This window comes from Sceloporus occidentalis, unplaced genomic scaffold, assembly GCF_023333645.1.
Source record: "Sceloporus occidentalis isolate IW3139 unplaced genomic scaffold, rSceOcc1.0.p SCAF_19, whole genome shotgun sequence".
NCBI lineage: Eukaryota > Metazoa > Chordata > Lepidosauria > Squamata > Phrynosomatidae > Sceloporus > Sceloporus occidentalis.
This window is the reverse complement of record NW_028316999.1, coordinates 7,525,386-7,538,337: the sequence shown is the minus strand read 5'-3', so window position 1 is coordinate 7,538,337 and position 12,952 is coordinate 7,525,386. Positions and strand designations below refer to the sequence as shown.

The following is a 12,952-nucleotide window of genomic DNA, read 5'->3' as shown; positions in this document are numbered from 1 at the left end:
GCTATCATCCGACAGTGCCTGCACATCTTTGCTCTAGGGAGTTACAAACATTCTACTGCTGGCAGTGCTTGCGGTAGTGGTGGCACCAGTGGCAGTTGTGGTGGCACTGCAAGTTGTTTTATTCTGTGTTTTTCCATAGAATCGATTACAATCGAACTTTGCCTTTGATCCCACAAAGGCACTAGCACACGAATCCTTTGTAGTAACTAAAATTGCTCCTTACTTTGATAAAAATGATAAAACAAGAGTACTGCTGAGTGCTGAAAGGCATCAATCACAGCCGTAATCACCAATGAAACCATCCCCTGATGTTTTTTGGGCTACTTATCAGTCATTTTTGCACCCTCCTACACAAAAACTCTTCTGACTTCTCCTCCTGAAAAAGTGTAAAAACTGGTTGTAATGGCGCCAACAAGGCTAATGAATGAATTTTTACAAAGTTTTAGAGGTTTTGCCGTTTGTTCTGGTTTTGTTGGGAACCCTCCTCGTTATTGGAGAGTTGTACAAACATACGAAATTGTCAAATTTCAATAAAAAAGTTTGAGAATCTGAATGCACAACTCTAGTAATAATATTACATAGGAGCGAGTAATGTGTCATTTTTATTCAGCAATTACTGCATACCAACTGTTTTAGGAGTATAAGTGTTCAGCAATCTTTATAGACATTGTTTTAAATAAATTATATGAACACATATTTAAACAATATTGCACATGCATAATTAGAATATGTATCAGAATTTTATTTATTCACTTTATTCAGTTTACCCTATTCCTGAATACTTAAGATATTAGTTGAGTTATACTTAAAACAAAAAATATGTATTTTATGTTTTTCTCATCTAATGTTATCTAAAGACACTTGAAAATGTTCTCCAGGATTCAGTCCATACGATAAAACTCCTCCATCAATCCCAGCCCAGGCCATACGTTTTGTGGTAAAGCTTGCAGACCATTCACCTGTTTTACTGATAACTATTAGTCCACCTCTCCCATGTACTCTGTTGTACATGTAGTCAAGAGCTTGATCTGCAGCATCCTTTGGACTTTTGCCTAAATAACAAAAAACAAATAATTATGGATTATTTAAAACAAATGTATTTTTCATACTATGTCAATCAATATACCGGTATTAGTAGAATATACATAGATAGACAGTGAGGCTGGCAGCAAGATATAAAAAAATATATGGGAAACATTATATTTCATAGGAAACATTTTACCATGAATCACATGCCATCTGAAACTAAATTATTAGAATTTTTGCAAAGATGCACATGCTTCTTTTATCCACTGTACGTTTGATTTACCTTTTACACCAATACCCTTTGTTTTCATTAATTAATTCATTCATTCATTCATTTATTTGTGTTTATTCATTGTGCAAACTTACCATTTCATTTTTGTTCCATTCATTTTCGAACAATGAATTCTGTTTCTGGAGGGACCAGGGAGAGAATAACCAGTCAACTCTTGCACAATGGCGGAGCTTCCAGGCACATTCTCTACCTCAATTGGAGGAATGGGGAAAAGGTGTGCTCAAAAGCTCCAAGTAACCTTGCAGTGAATTTCCACAAAAGGGTGAACCCTATTTCCCATTCCTCTTATTGGGGGTGAGAGTGTGCCCAAATGTTCTGCCATTTTGCGCAACTTCACCGAGAGGTCATGTCCAGTTGTACACAGAGAAAAAAAAAGACAGAACAAGAAGATGCAAGATAAGACGCAGAGCTGCGCGGCACAGAGTCAGAGACATGGAAGCAGTCATTCTGAGAGCGTGAGAGAGTGAATGACAATGTAAAAGAGTGTGAATGAGAGAGTGGATGAGTGTGTGAAATCACCAACATGATTCAGATGAAGATTTGCAGCTCATTTTAATTTGTTTCGTAGGGCTTCTATCCTCATTTTGGGGATTTACAATTCACATGAATCTAAATAAACAAGTCTACTCTGCATTATGCAGTGCAAACCAAGTTTTCCTGCAAAAAAGGCCAAGGTGAATGTGCATTATGTATAGTTTATGGTGCTCTTTTACCTGTTGTGCTGAATTTAACACTTTTGTAACTAAATGCACCAGAAACATAATCTCTGGTAAAACTGAATACCCACACCCTTCAAAGAAGCAATTCGTAAAGCATGTCATTTTTGGGGGGTCTGTTGCTATTGCATGATAATATTTGCAAAGCAATTTAAATGCACCTTTACATTTTGAGACAAGGGCTGGTGACTTGAATTTGCAACTGACAGGTAACGTATTGGTTAATGAAGCCATGAGTTGGTGGCTTCTTTTTTTTTACTTGCAACACGACTCTAATGCAGCTGAGTAAATGTAAGATGAGTATGCAAAATAGGCATTAGTGAATTTGTCGGTTGAATTTTAGTCCAACTTATGTGAGTTTGCTACTACAAACAGTCGTAAATAATAACTTTTGCTTATTCATTCGGACACAAAGACTTCCGCTACTTAAGTAGATTTTGCTTTTTTGTAGATTTAAAAAATGTTTATGAAAATACTTACAAAATATGCACTAGTTGTTCAGCGGGCTCCACGTGTCTCATGGAGTTAACGTTATTGAGAAAAATATTTGCACAAGTCCATGCTTACTATTACTATTGTATTGTACACTGGGTAAGCAATTATTTAATTCACTGCACGCTTGCTTTTAAACATTTCAACTTACTTTGCTGCACTACAATAGAATAAGCAGATTCAAAGGGATGTTATCAGAGGGTATATTGTGAGTAAAGTACCTTAACGAGGAAGAGAAAAGGAAAAGCTCTTACAGAGACAATATAGGTATCCATATTAACTTATTCCAAAATTATTTAAAAAACAAACAGCAAATCTGTCAATTATAATTCTAGAAAATATATTTTACATAACACTTCACTGATTCCAAATTTAAAGAAGTACTAAATACCTTTTTTAGGTACACAACAATCTTACCTTGTTCTATGTTAAAGAGCACATGTCTTGCAAGAGTGACTTTCATAATGGACTCTCCATGCCCAGTTGTGGATACAGCTCCAACAAAGTTATCAGCATAGCCCCCAGATCCTTAAAATACACATATTATATATAAATATATAAAACTTAACTTTTTATATTAAGATGTAATGTGTACAAAATTAGTATTGCTGCACCACAATGGAAAAGCAGAACTATACAATAACCAGTGGTAGAAAAAACATATTGTAAAATCTCAGGTATAATACGCAAATGCACTATATAGACAAAAGTATTGGGACACACCTCTTAATTATATAATTCAGGTATTTTAATCAGACCCATTGCCACAGGTGTATAAAATCAAGTACCTAGCCATGCAGTCTACATTAACAAACATTTGTGAAAAAAATGGTCATTCTGAAGAGCTCAGTGAATTCAAGCATGGTACTGTGATAGGATTCCCCCTTTGCAATAAGTATGTTCATGACATTTCTGCTAGGTATTCCGCAGTCAACTGTAAGTGGTATTATTGGAACGTAGAAATGTGTAGGATCAGTGGAAACTGAGCCACGAAACCGAATCCGACGTAAAGTCACAGAGCGGGGTCCCCGAATGCTCAGGTGCATGGTGCGTAAAAGTCGCCAACATTCTGCTCATTCCATAGCTGAGTTCTAAATTTCCACTGGCATTAATATCAGTATAAACACTGTGCGGCAGGAGCTTCTTGAAACGGGTTTCCATGGCCCAGCAATTGCATGCAAGCCTCACAGCACCAACTACAATCCCAATTGGACTCTGGAGCAGTGGGACCGTGTTCTGTGGAGTCGCAAATCACTCTGTTTTGCAGTCTGATGGTTATCTGTCTGACTGCATTGCGCCAACTGTAACTTTTGGTGAAGGAGGGATAATGGTATAGGGTTTCAGGAGTTGAGCTAGGCCCCTTACTTCCAGTAATGGGGATAAAAGCTTAAAGCTTCAGCAAAACAAGACATTTTGGACAATGCTATGCTTCCAACTTTAAGGGAAAAGTTTGAGGAAGGCCCTTTTCTATTCCAGCATGACTACGCCCCAGTGCACAAAGCAAGGTCCATAAAGACATGATTGGATAAGTTTGATGTCACTTAATGCCCGCACAGAGCTCTGACCTCCACCCCATTGAACACCTTTGGGATGAAATGCAACAGTGTTGAGCCAGGCCTTCTTGCTTAAGATCAGTGCCTGACCTCACAAATGCTCTATTGGATGAATTGGCAACAATTCCTACAGAAACACTGCAAGATCTTTTGGAAAGCTTTGCCACAGGTGTGGACGGTGTTAAAGCTGCAAAGGAGGACTCAACTACATATTAATGTCTATGTATTTAGAATGCAATATCATAAAAGTCCCTGTTGATGTAATGTTTTGTGAATGGGCACAACATTCGCTAATTTCCATTCCCTTGGGGCAACTCCCGTTACCAATGATTCATTAAATAAATCAGTTAACGGTTTTGCTAGTAAACTACAAAGCTCTTTTAGTATCTTGGGGTGTATTTCATCAGGCCTCGTCGACTTATTTCTCTTTACCTTAGAAAACTGAAGTAGAACCTCCGCCTCGATAAACTCACATGTATGAAATGACTCTTTGACTTTTTTCCTAAATGAGGTCCCACTCCCTCATTTTCATTTGTAAAAACTGAACCGAAATATTAATTGAGGCAGTCAGCTAGATCTTTATCCTCTTCTACAAACCTTCCTTCTTTTGTTTTTAATCTAACTAATCATTGTTTTACTTTCCTTTTCTAATGTATATATCTACAAAATGCTTTATCTCCCTTTTTACTGACAGGGCAATTCTCCCTTCAGTGTGTGATTTGGCAGCTCTTATAAACTGTTTTGCTTATTTCTGCCTAACCTTATAGATCTGTCTATCTTCCTCACTTTGGGTATTTTTGTATGTACTAAATGTTAACTTCTTGTCTTTTATGGTTTTGGCCACTTCTGCAGAGTACCACATCGGTTTCTTTAATTTGTTTACTCTTACTGACCAGCCTAATACAATTTTCTGTTATTTTCAATAACACAACTTTTAAATAATCCCATTTCTCATGGACTCCATTTAAATGGCCCCAGTCTGATAGTGACTCCTTTACACATATGCTCATTTTAGAAAAGTTTAGCTTTATAGTTTATGGCAAAAAGAGAGGACAAGGTACCAAATTATTAACACCATGGGGGAGGATTTTATCCCCGATGGTGTCAATTTTGTTTTTAAAGTAGGTGGCAAGCTCTTGGGTGGAGAAGTTGGAGGGCAAGGGACCTCTAGGAGTGTGGGAAAGAGAGAAGAGTAATGAAACTAAATAGGTTTGTTTGGAGAGATGTAGGACCCATGTATAGGAACAGAGATTGAGTTTTTTTAATGAATGAACGCTATAGGTGAACAAGACTTCCTTCAAAGGGGCTTAGCAGTATGTGAACACCTTTTTGAGGAGATGGGCCTGTGTGAAATGCCATGGCTAAGGTGGACGACATGGGGGTGGTACAGGAGCAACCATATTTAGGACTGAGACTAGTGTATAGTTATACTGAGCTGTAGCAGCATCAGGACAAGAGGAGATGGAGATACTTGAAAGCAGGCCCGGACTGGGACAAAAAATAGGTCCGGGCATTTCAGACTGAGCAGCCCATTTTTATGAAAAAACATATATGTACATACATATACATAATACTTGGTCATTCAACATGAGAAGCCTGAAGCCACAATTTAGTGCGACTAATCCTTGAAATAAATATTATAGAGTAAATAACACAATACCTTATCTTTTCCACTATTTCAGGGTAATTTCAGGGCCTTGAATGTTTTGTCCCCTGAAGTCACTACAAATTCAGGAGGGCATTTTATCTCTGGATAAGTTAAAATGAAATAGTTCCCACTGTAAATGAAGGAAACAGATAACCAAACACACACACCAGGACAGGCTTTTCCCACACCGACGCCCAGACACACACACCAGGACAGGCTCTGCCACACCGACACCCAAACACACCAGAACAGGCTCTTCCCCACCGACATCCAAACACACACACCAGGACAGGCTCTGCCACACCGACATCCAAACACACACACACACCAGGACAGTTAAAGAAAGAAGAAATGTTTCAGCACTCAACTCCCAGGAAGCTGGGAGCTAGCAGGAAAAAGGGCAAAACAAAAACAGAAAGCATAACAAAATAGCAATGTTTCGGCCAAACAGGGCCATTTGAGCTTGACAAAGGCCCTGTTTGGCCGGAATGTTGCTTTTTTGTTTTGCTTTCTTTGAGTAAAGTAAGCTAAGGATTGGAAGCTGATTGGAGTGCTGGGGTTCTTTTCTGTGTTCGTACACACACCAGGACAGGCTCTGCCACACCAACACCCAAACACACGCACACACACTAGGACAGGCTCTGCCACACTGACACCCGAACACACACATCAGGACAGGCTCTGCCACACTGACACCCAGACACATACATCAGGAAAGGCTCTGCCACACTGACACCCAGACACACACACCAGGACAGGCTCTGGACAGGCACACCGACACCCAAACACACACACACCAGGACAGGCTCTGTCACACCGACACCCAAACACACACACACAACAGGACAGGCTCTGTCACACCAACACCCATACACAAACACACACCAGGACAGGCTCTGCCACACCGACACCCACACACACCAGGACAAGCTCTGCCACACCGACACACACATCAGGACAGGCTCTGCCACACTGACACCCAGACACACACATCAGGAAAGGCTCTGCCACACTGACACCCAGACACACACACCAGGACAGGCTCTGGACAGGCACACCGACACCCAAACACACACACACCAGGACAGGCTCTGCCACACCGACACCCAAACACACACACACAACATGACAGGCTCTGCCACACTGACACCCAATCACAAACACCAGGACAGGCTTTGCCACACTGACACCCGCATCCGGAGGGTTTCCACAGACGATTTTCACTCAGCCTGTCTGTGGCATCTTTGCCCCCATAACAGCCTGTCTGTGGCAACTTTGCCACCAAAACAGCCTGCCTGTGGCAACTTTGCCACCAAAACAGCCTGCCTGTGGCAACTTTGCCACCAAAACAGCCTGCCTGTGGCAACTTTGCCACCAAAACAGCCTGCCTGTGGCAACTTTGCCACCATAACAGCCTGCCTGTGGCAACTTTGCCACCAGAACAGCCTGCCTGTGGAAACTTTGTCACCAAAACAGCCTGCCTGTGGCAACTTTGCCACCAAAACAAACAGCCTGCCTGTGGCATCTTTGCCCCCCCTTACACATCCATGCTATCACACACACATATTCATTCACTTGTTCACAAATATTTATTCACTAATTCACAGATAATCATTCACTCATTCAGATATTCATTCATACATTGATACTCATTAATTCCCTCATTCAGATACTGATTTACACATACTCATTCACAAACATTCATTCACTCACTCCTTCACAGATACTCATTAATTCACTCTTTCATTCAATCTCACATACACCATACAGCCTCCCTCACCCCCTTACCTGAACCGATGATGCACGCGCCGCTCGCAGACTTCCGCGGATCTGCACAGGGGAAGCAGATGCACAGCAGGGTCATGTGACATACGTCACGTACGTCACATGGCTCTGTTGGATTCCTGCGTCCCCCTGGCCGTGGAAGGGATGCTGCTCGCGCGCGTCTGCCGGTAAGTAGCGGGCCCGGTCGTAGTTGCTGCAGGCTTAAGGGGCAGGTGCCCCTTTTGCCCTGCGTTAAGGACGACCGCATAGGCCCAGTCAGTCCGGTCCTGACTGGGCCTATTTTAAGGTAGGGGCCTGGAGCTGCAGCTCCATTAGCCCCTAAGTCAATTCGGCCCTGGCTGGCCCGGCCGCGGCTCTGCTCCGGCCCGGCCCACCGGGCAAATGCCCGGTGTGCCCGATGGCCAGTCCGGGCCTGCTTGAAAGGGGTGGCCGGGGTGTGTGTAAGCTGTAGATTGTTGAGGTCATGGAGTTTTAGTAGGTTTGTAGTTTTTTTATTTTATTTTTTTTTTATTTTTTTTTAGGTAGAGGAGGTGTGGGATGCATTTCAAGGTTAAATGTTAACAGACTGTGGTCAGACAGACAAAAGGGAAAGTTAGAGAATGGGGATATTTAACAAAGGTGGGAGAACACTAGGTTGATTTGAGGACTGTCATGATGTGTGGGTGAGGTAGTCCATTGTGAAAGCCTGAGAGAGAAGGAGAGGGAAAGTAGAAAGTAGGACAGAAGATTGATTTGCGAAAGAGCAAGTAGCACAACCCAGAAATGAATGTTTTCTTAAAGGGATGGCTCTCAAAAAGTTAGGTACTCAATAACTGTGCAGCAATACATTCAGATCAACACAAGTCCTCACACACATGCATGTGTAATATATACATCTAGGCACATATCAAAATGTGTGCATACAAAAGTAGTTTTTTCTAATACAGTCATCAAATATATTCCCGCAGAGTTATCTGCGCATCTGACTTTTTGAGAGCCAACCCCTTTAAGACAACATGGGTTACATGCTGGAACTTTTTTGTGTTTTTTTAATTTCACATATAATTTGGATTGTACTACTAGCTCTCTTGCAAATCACTTTGAGCTCTCCTCTGTTGTGTCCTGATACACATTATGATCTGATGACCAACTGTGCATTTATATTAATTTATTTCTAGGTTAGGGATAGACAAGGGTACCCATAAGCTTTGGTTTTTGATTACTTTAATTCATTTTTTGATCAAGTTTTTTGGAATAAATTAGAGCACTGCTTATCATTTTCACTTGTTCATAAACAAATCATGAATTCACTAAATTCTAATTACAACCTTTAGTCCATAATTATACACAAAAATTATACATATTGACTAAAAAGATAATTGCTTCATAACCTACACTGAGCTTGCTCCTTATTTGTCGCAAAGCTTTTTTATGCTTGCACTTAGTACTTGGCCCCAAGATAGTCGATCCAATAGTTACCCTTAACTCCCTGCTCCCCCAAAAGCACCAGCCACTACTAATCTCTTACATACTCCTTGGAGCCTGTATGTGACATAATTTCCTGGTGCACAGTGTCAGTAATGGAAGAGCAGTCTTAAAGGAGAATTGTGGCAATCTGTGTCCGTGTGGTTTCTGGTTTCTGTGTATGAACACCTTGGGGACCGCTGCCATTAATAGCCAGAATCTGCAATAAACTCTGTGGCCACTTTAAAGTCCTGAAGAGAGTCAAAAATATGAGTCCTTCTTATTCCTTTTTTCAAATAGTCTACCATAAGGGTGATCCATACTTTCATGGCTCTCAAAAGGGCTGAAAGGGCAAATGTCATGCCAGCAGTCACAAAGGTTTTGGCAAAATGAACATTAACTATATTTTCCATACTATCTCTCAAGGATATCACACCATCCAGAGCAAGAGATTTTGTTCTCAACAACTTAATAATAGCAGCACCAGCTTTAGGAGGGGCAGCAAGCATGAAAGAAGTAAAATCTGGAATAGGGTAAAAGCAGGAGAACTTACTTTGAAGAGAGATTCCGGTTTTGTCTGGCTTTTTCCATTCTAGTGAAATTAAGTCCTTAATGGCAGGATGTAAGTATACTTTCTCTGAGCTAAATCAGACAAAGTTGATGTATGTGCCTGTAATCCTGTAATTCCAAGAAAGCTCTCACTGAGATAATCTTTACATTAGAAAAGTCCAGGGCTTTGCCATTCTCATTATTGTTAGATATAGCCAATATATCCTCTGGGTCGAAGAAGTCTGAAACAGCAGAAGAGGCTCAAAGCTTTTTGCATGCCTGGCCCATGATACACCTCCTACAGGACCTGGGAACCTGCTTGCTGAATCCATTGTATAATGTTAGGTGAAAATGTAGAGGCACATAGACTGGGTGGCAAACAGAGATTACAAACAAGAGAGAGGATTACATACTCTGGTGCAGAGGAAAAAAATAAAGCATCCAGGCTCCACTTCAGGATTCTTAAGTGACAGCCATGGGCAGCAATAATAGCTACTGGGCATCCTTCACCATCCTACAGAGAAAGCATAGAGTTGGAGAAAAAATAGCTGCAACAGCAGCAGGAAGAAAAATACAAATCGGAATCACCCATAGTTACCATTTGGAATTTAAAGGTAATTGCACCTGGTGTTCAACACAGTGATATTGATGGAAGTGGAGGTGGCTCAGAGAGTACTCTGGATATTCTAGGGACTACATACAGTACATACTGGACCCTAACAAGGAGACAGCCTGAACTCCTTTGTGAAAGGCTATATAAAAATAGCCAATGGCCAGCAAAGAAAAACCTGTCTGGGTAACACAGACCCATAGTGCTGAAAGGACAGGGGCGAGGTGGACCCGAAAGTTATATATATATATATATATATATATATATATATATATATATATTATATATCTACCGTATACTATTTCAAATACATATATTTACAGATGAAACTTGTATGATGGCACTGTATGATGCAACAAATCCCACTGCAAACTTTGCCAACATATATGTGACAGTAACACAGCCAGCCACAAAAGGCAAAACACACATCATTAAGGATTCATACTCATGTACATTTTCAACCGTGGTGTACATGATACAGTGTTTGGCATGTAACAAAGGGTGCTACATTGGGGAAACGGGCCTTAAGCTGCATCTCCGAATGAACCAACACAGAAGCTCTATCAAAACCCACGAGGAAGACAAATATTGCATCCCGGTAGGACATCACTTCACCCAGAATAATCACTCCATCCAAAACCTGAAAATTAAAGTACTCAAAGGGAATTTTAAAGACTCCCAGGAAAGGAAAACATTTGAGATGAAAATGATAACACATTTCAACACCATGAAGGAGGGACTTAATGTGGATTCTGGTCCCTGACACACTACCAGAACTTATAATTGTTATAATTGTCTCTGATGTGTTAATGTGTTTATTGGTTTTCCTTTGTTTATTTGTTCTGTCATTTAGTTATCTCTCAACCACTCTGCATTTTTCATCTCTAGTCCCATCATTTATGACACCCCACTCAAACCCAATCCCCTTCTCTAACACCATCACTTGTTTTAAGTGGTAACCTCTGCCATTTTGATTAGTATTGCTTCAGACCTGATGAAAAGAAGATAACTCTCAAAAGCTTGTCTTTTAAATATTATGTTAGTCCAATAAAAAAGGTATCACTTCATACCGCAATATTCATACACTTCATACTTTTTGACAATGTGTCAACTGGACTAATACTGCTAAATTTATGTATATATATTGTGGTAAAGTGTATGGGAAAGTGGTGGATGGGATATATATCTCACCTGGTTTCCTCAGCCAGGCACGGTAGCAAACCCAGGAGCCCTCAGGTGAGGCTTCCTATGCTCATTACTGGGGAGGAAGCCTTAAAAGAGAGGGCTGTTGGGTTTGCAGTGTGGAGGAGGGACTGAGGCAGGGAGCAGCTACAGCCAGTGCTGCAGCCCACCAGGTATGAGGCTTTACCCATGGACAACCTGTTACTTTGCTTTGTGCCAGACCGTAGGCTTGTAGAGAGGTTTCCGGATGTTTAGTTAGAGCCGGACAGGCTTAGAGTTTGTTTTATTTGCAAGGGGCTCTGTGCCTACATCATCTAAATAAACACGCTTGACTTTTGAAACCTGTGTGAATACTGTCATTGCCGCCCCATGTGTGAGCTGTCCCCTACAATATATATATATATATATATATATATATTATTTTTTTTTTTTGTATGTGACATGTAATAAATCATGTACTGAAGTTAATTTTATTATCATACCTATAATTGGGCTATCTCCAGTGCGGCCAACCATTTTATTGGTTATCCCTCCGGTAGATGTGGCACAAGCTACATTGCCTTCAGAATCCATTGCTACTGCTCCAACGGTATCATGTGCCCTAGGAAAAATAATACTTTCATAAAGCAGATAACTGGATCAACACATAAATCTTTGGTATGTGATATATTTCACATATACTACCCTTTGGTCATTTCTTGCAAAAATGTTTGTTCTCCTGTGTGCAGTTATTAATATTTTGCCATTCTAAAATGATACACACTCATGCGGGTCTACTAAATCACATTAACAGAAAATGTGTATATTTAGAATATAGATTCTTTGTATACACACAATACATTCCAAATAAGTAAAATTAAATGGAAACCTTTGGCTGACGATATACAGCTTCAGTACTATTAATTTTCGTAGCTACTAAGTTATCACTGAGGAAGGCAATTTTATTTTGCCAGGACATTATTCAGCTCTATGCCACTAATAATGAAATTTAGACAAAAGATAAATAGTACTAAACTAGCACTGTGCCACTAAGGAAGAATCCCAATTTGTATTGCCACGCCCTAGGAAGACACTTTGTTTTCTAAAATTATTACTATTGGTGTTTGAATTCAAGGTGACCAAGAAAAGTCTGTAAAATGTGTCTGACAGATTTTACTGTATGTCTTACATACACATACATACTATGGGTATCAAATCCATAGTTCCCCTAGGTTCAGGGCTGGTGCAAGGATTTTTGCCACCCTAGGCAAAACATAATTTTGCAGCCCCCTTGCTCCACCCCCACAAGCCCCTCCCCTTTTACCCACTCCTCCCAATAGTGACTCCGAGCCGCACTTACTAAATGACCGTGGCCGGCGGTTCGCGGCTGCAGGCTGCGTGGCTGCCAGCACCCTCACCAAGTAGGCCCTGCCTAAGTTACACTCAGTGGGTCCTTATATGCAACCTAGTGCAATTCCTGAGAAAAAAAAGGTATGTTGGGTACTTAAAGGCCATTTAGTAGAAAATGCCAGAGTATGAGGCAGAGGATACCAATAGCAGGTAGAAGGCTGAACCAAACAGTATCAACTGCTGCTATCCAATGAAGAGCTACATGGGTTCTTATCTTCCCAGAGCCGATGAACCAAAAGGAAGTCAGACAGTCAGTACACTGCAGGC

At 40.8% G+C, this 12,952-nt stretch overlaps 1 protein-coding gene across 1 annotated transcript in view; it reads right to left on the bottom strand.

Annotated features, from left to right (window-relative positions):
* Window positions 1-837: 837 nt before the first annotated feature.
* Window positions 838-12,952, bottom strand: part of LOC149302368 (isoaspartyl peptidase/L-asparaginase-like) — a 32,634-nt gene continuing 20,519 nt past the window's right edge. Inside the window, exons 5-7 of the mRNA XM_089482443.1 lie at window positions 11,779-11,897; window positions 2,944-3,054; window positions 838-1,052 (exon numbers count right to left, since the gene is read on the bottom strand). Coding sequence (XP_089338569.1) covers window positions 838-1,052; window positions 2,944-3,054; window positions 11,779-11,897 — 445 coding nt within the window. The remainder of the gene's footprint in view (window positions 1,053-2,943; window positions 3,055-11,778; window positions 11,898-12,952) is intronic.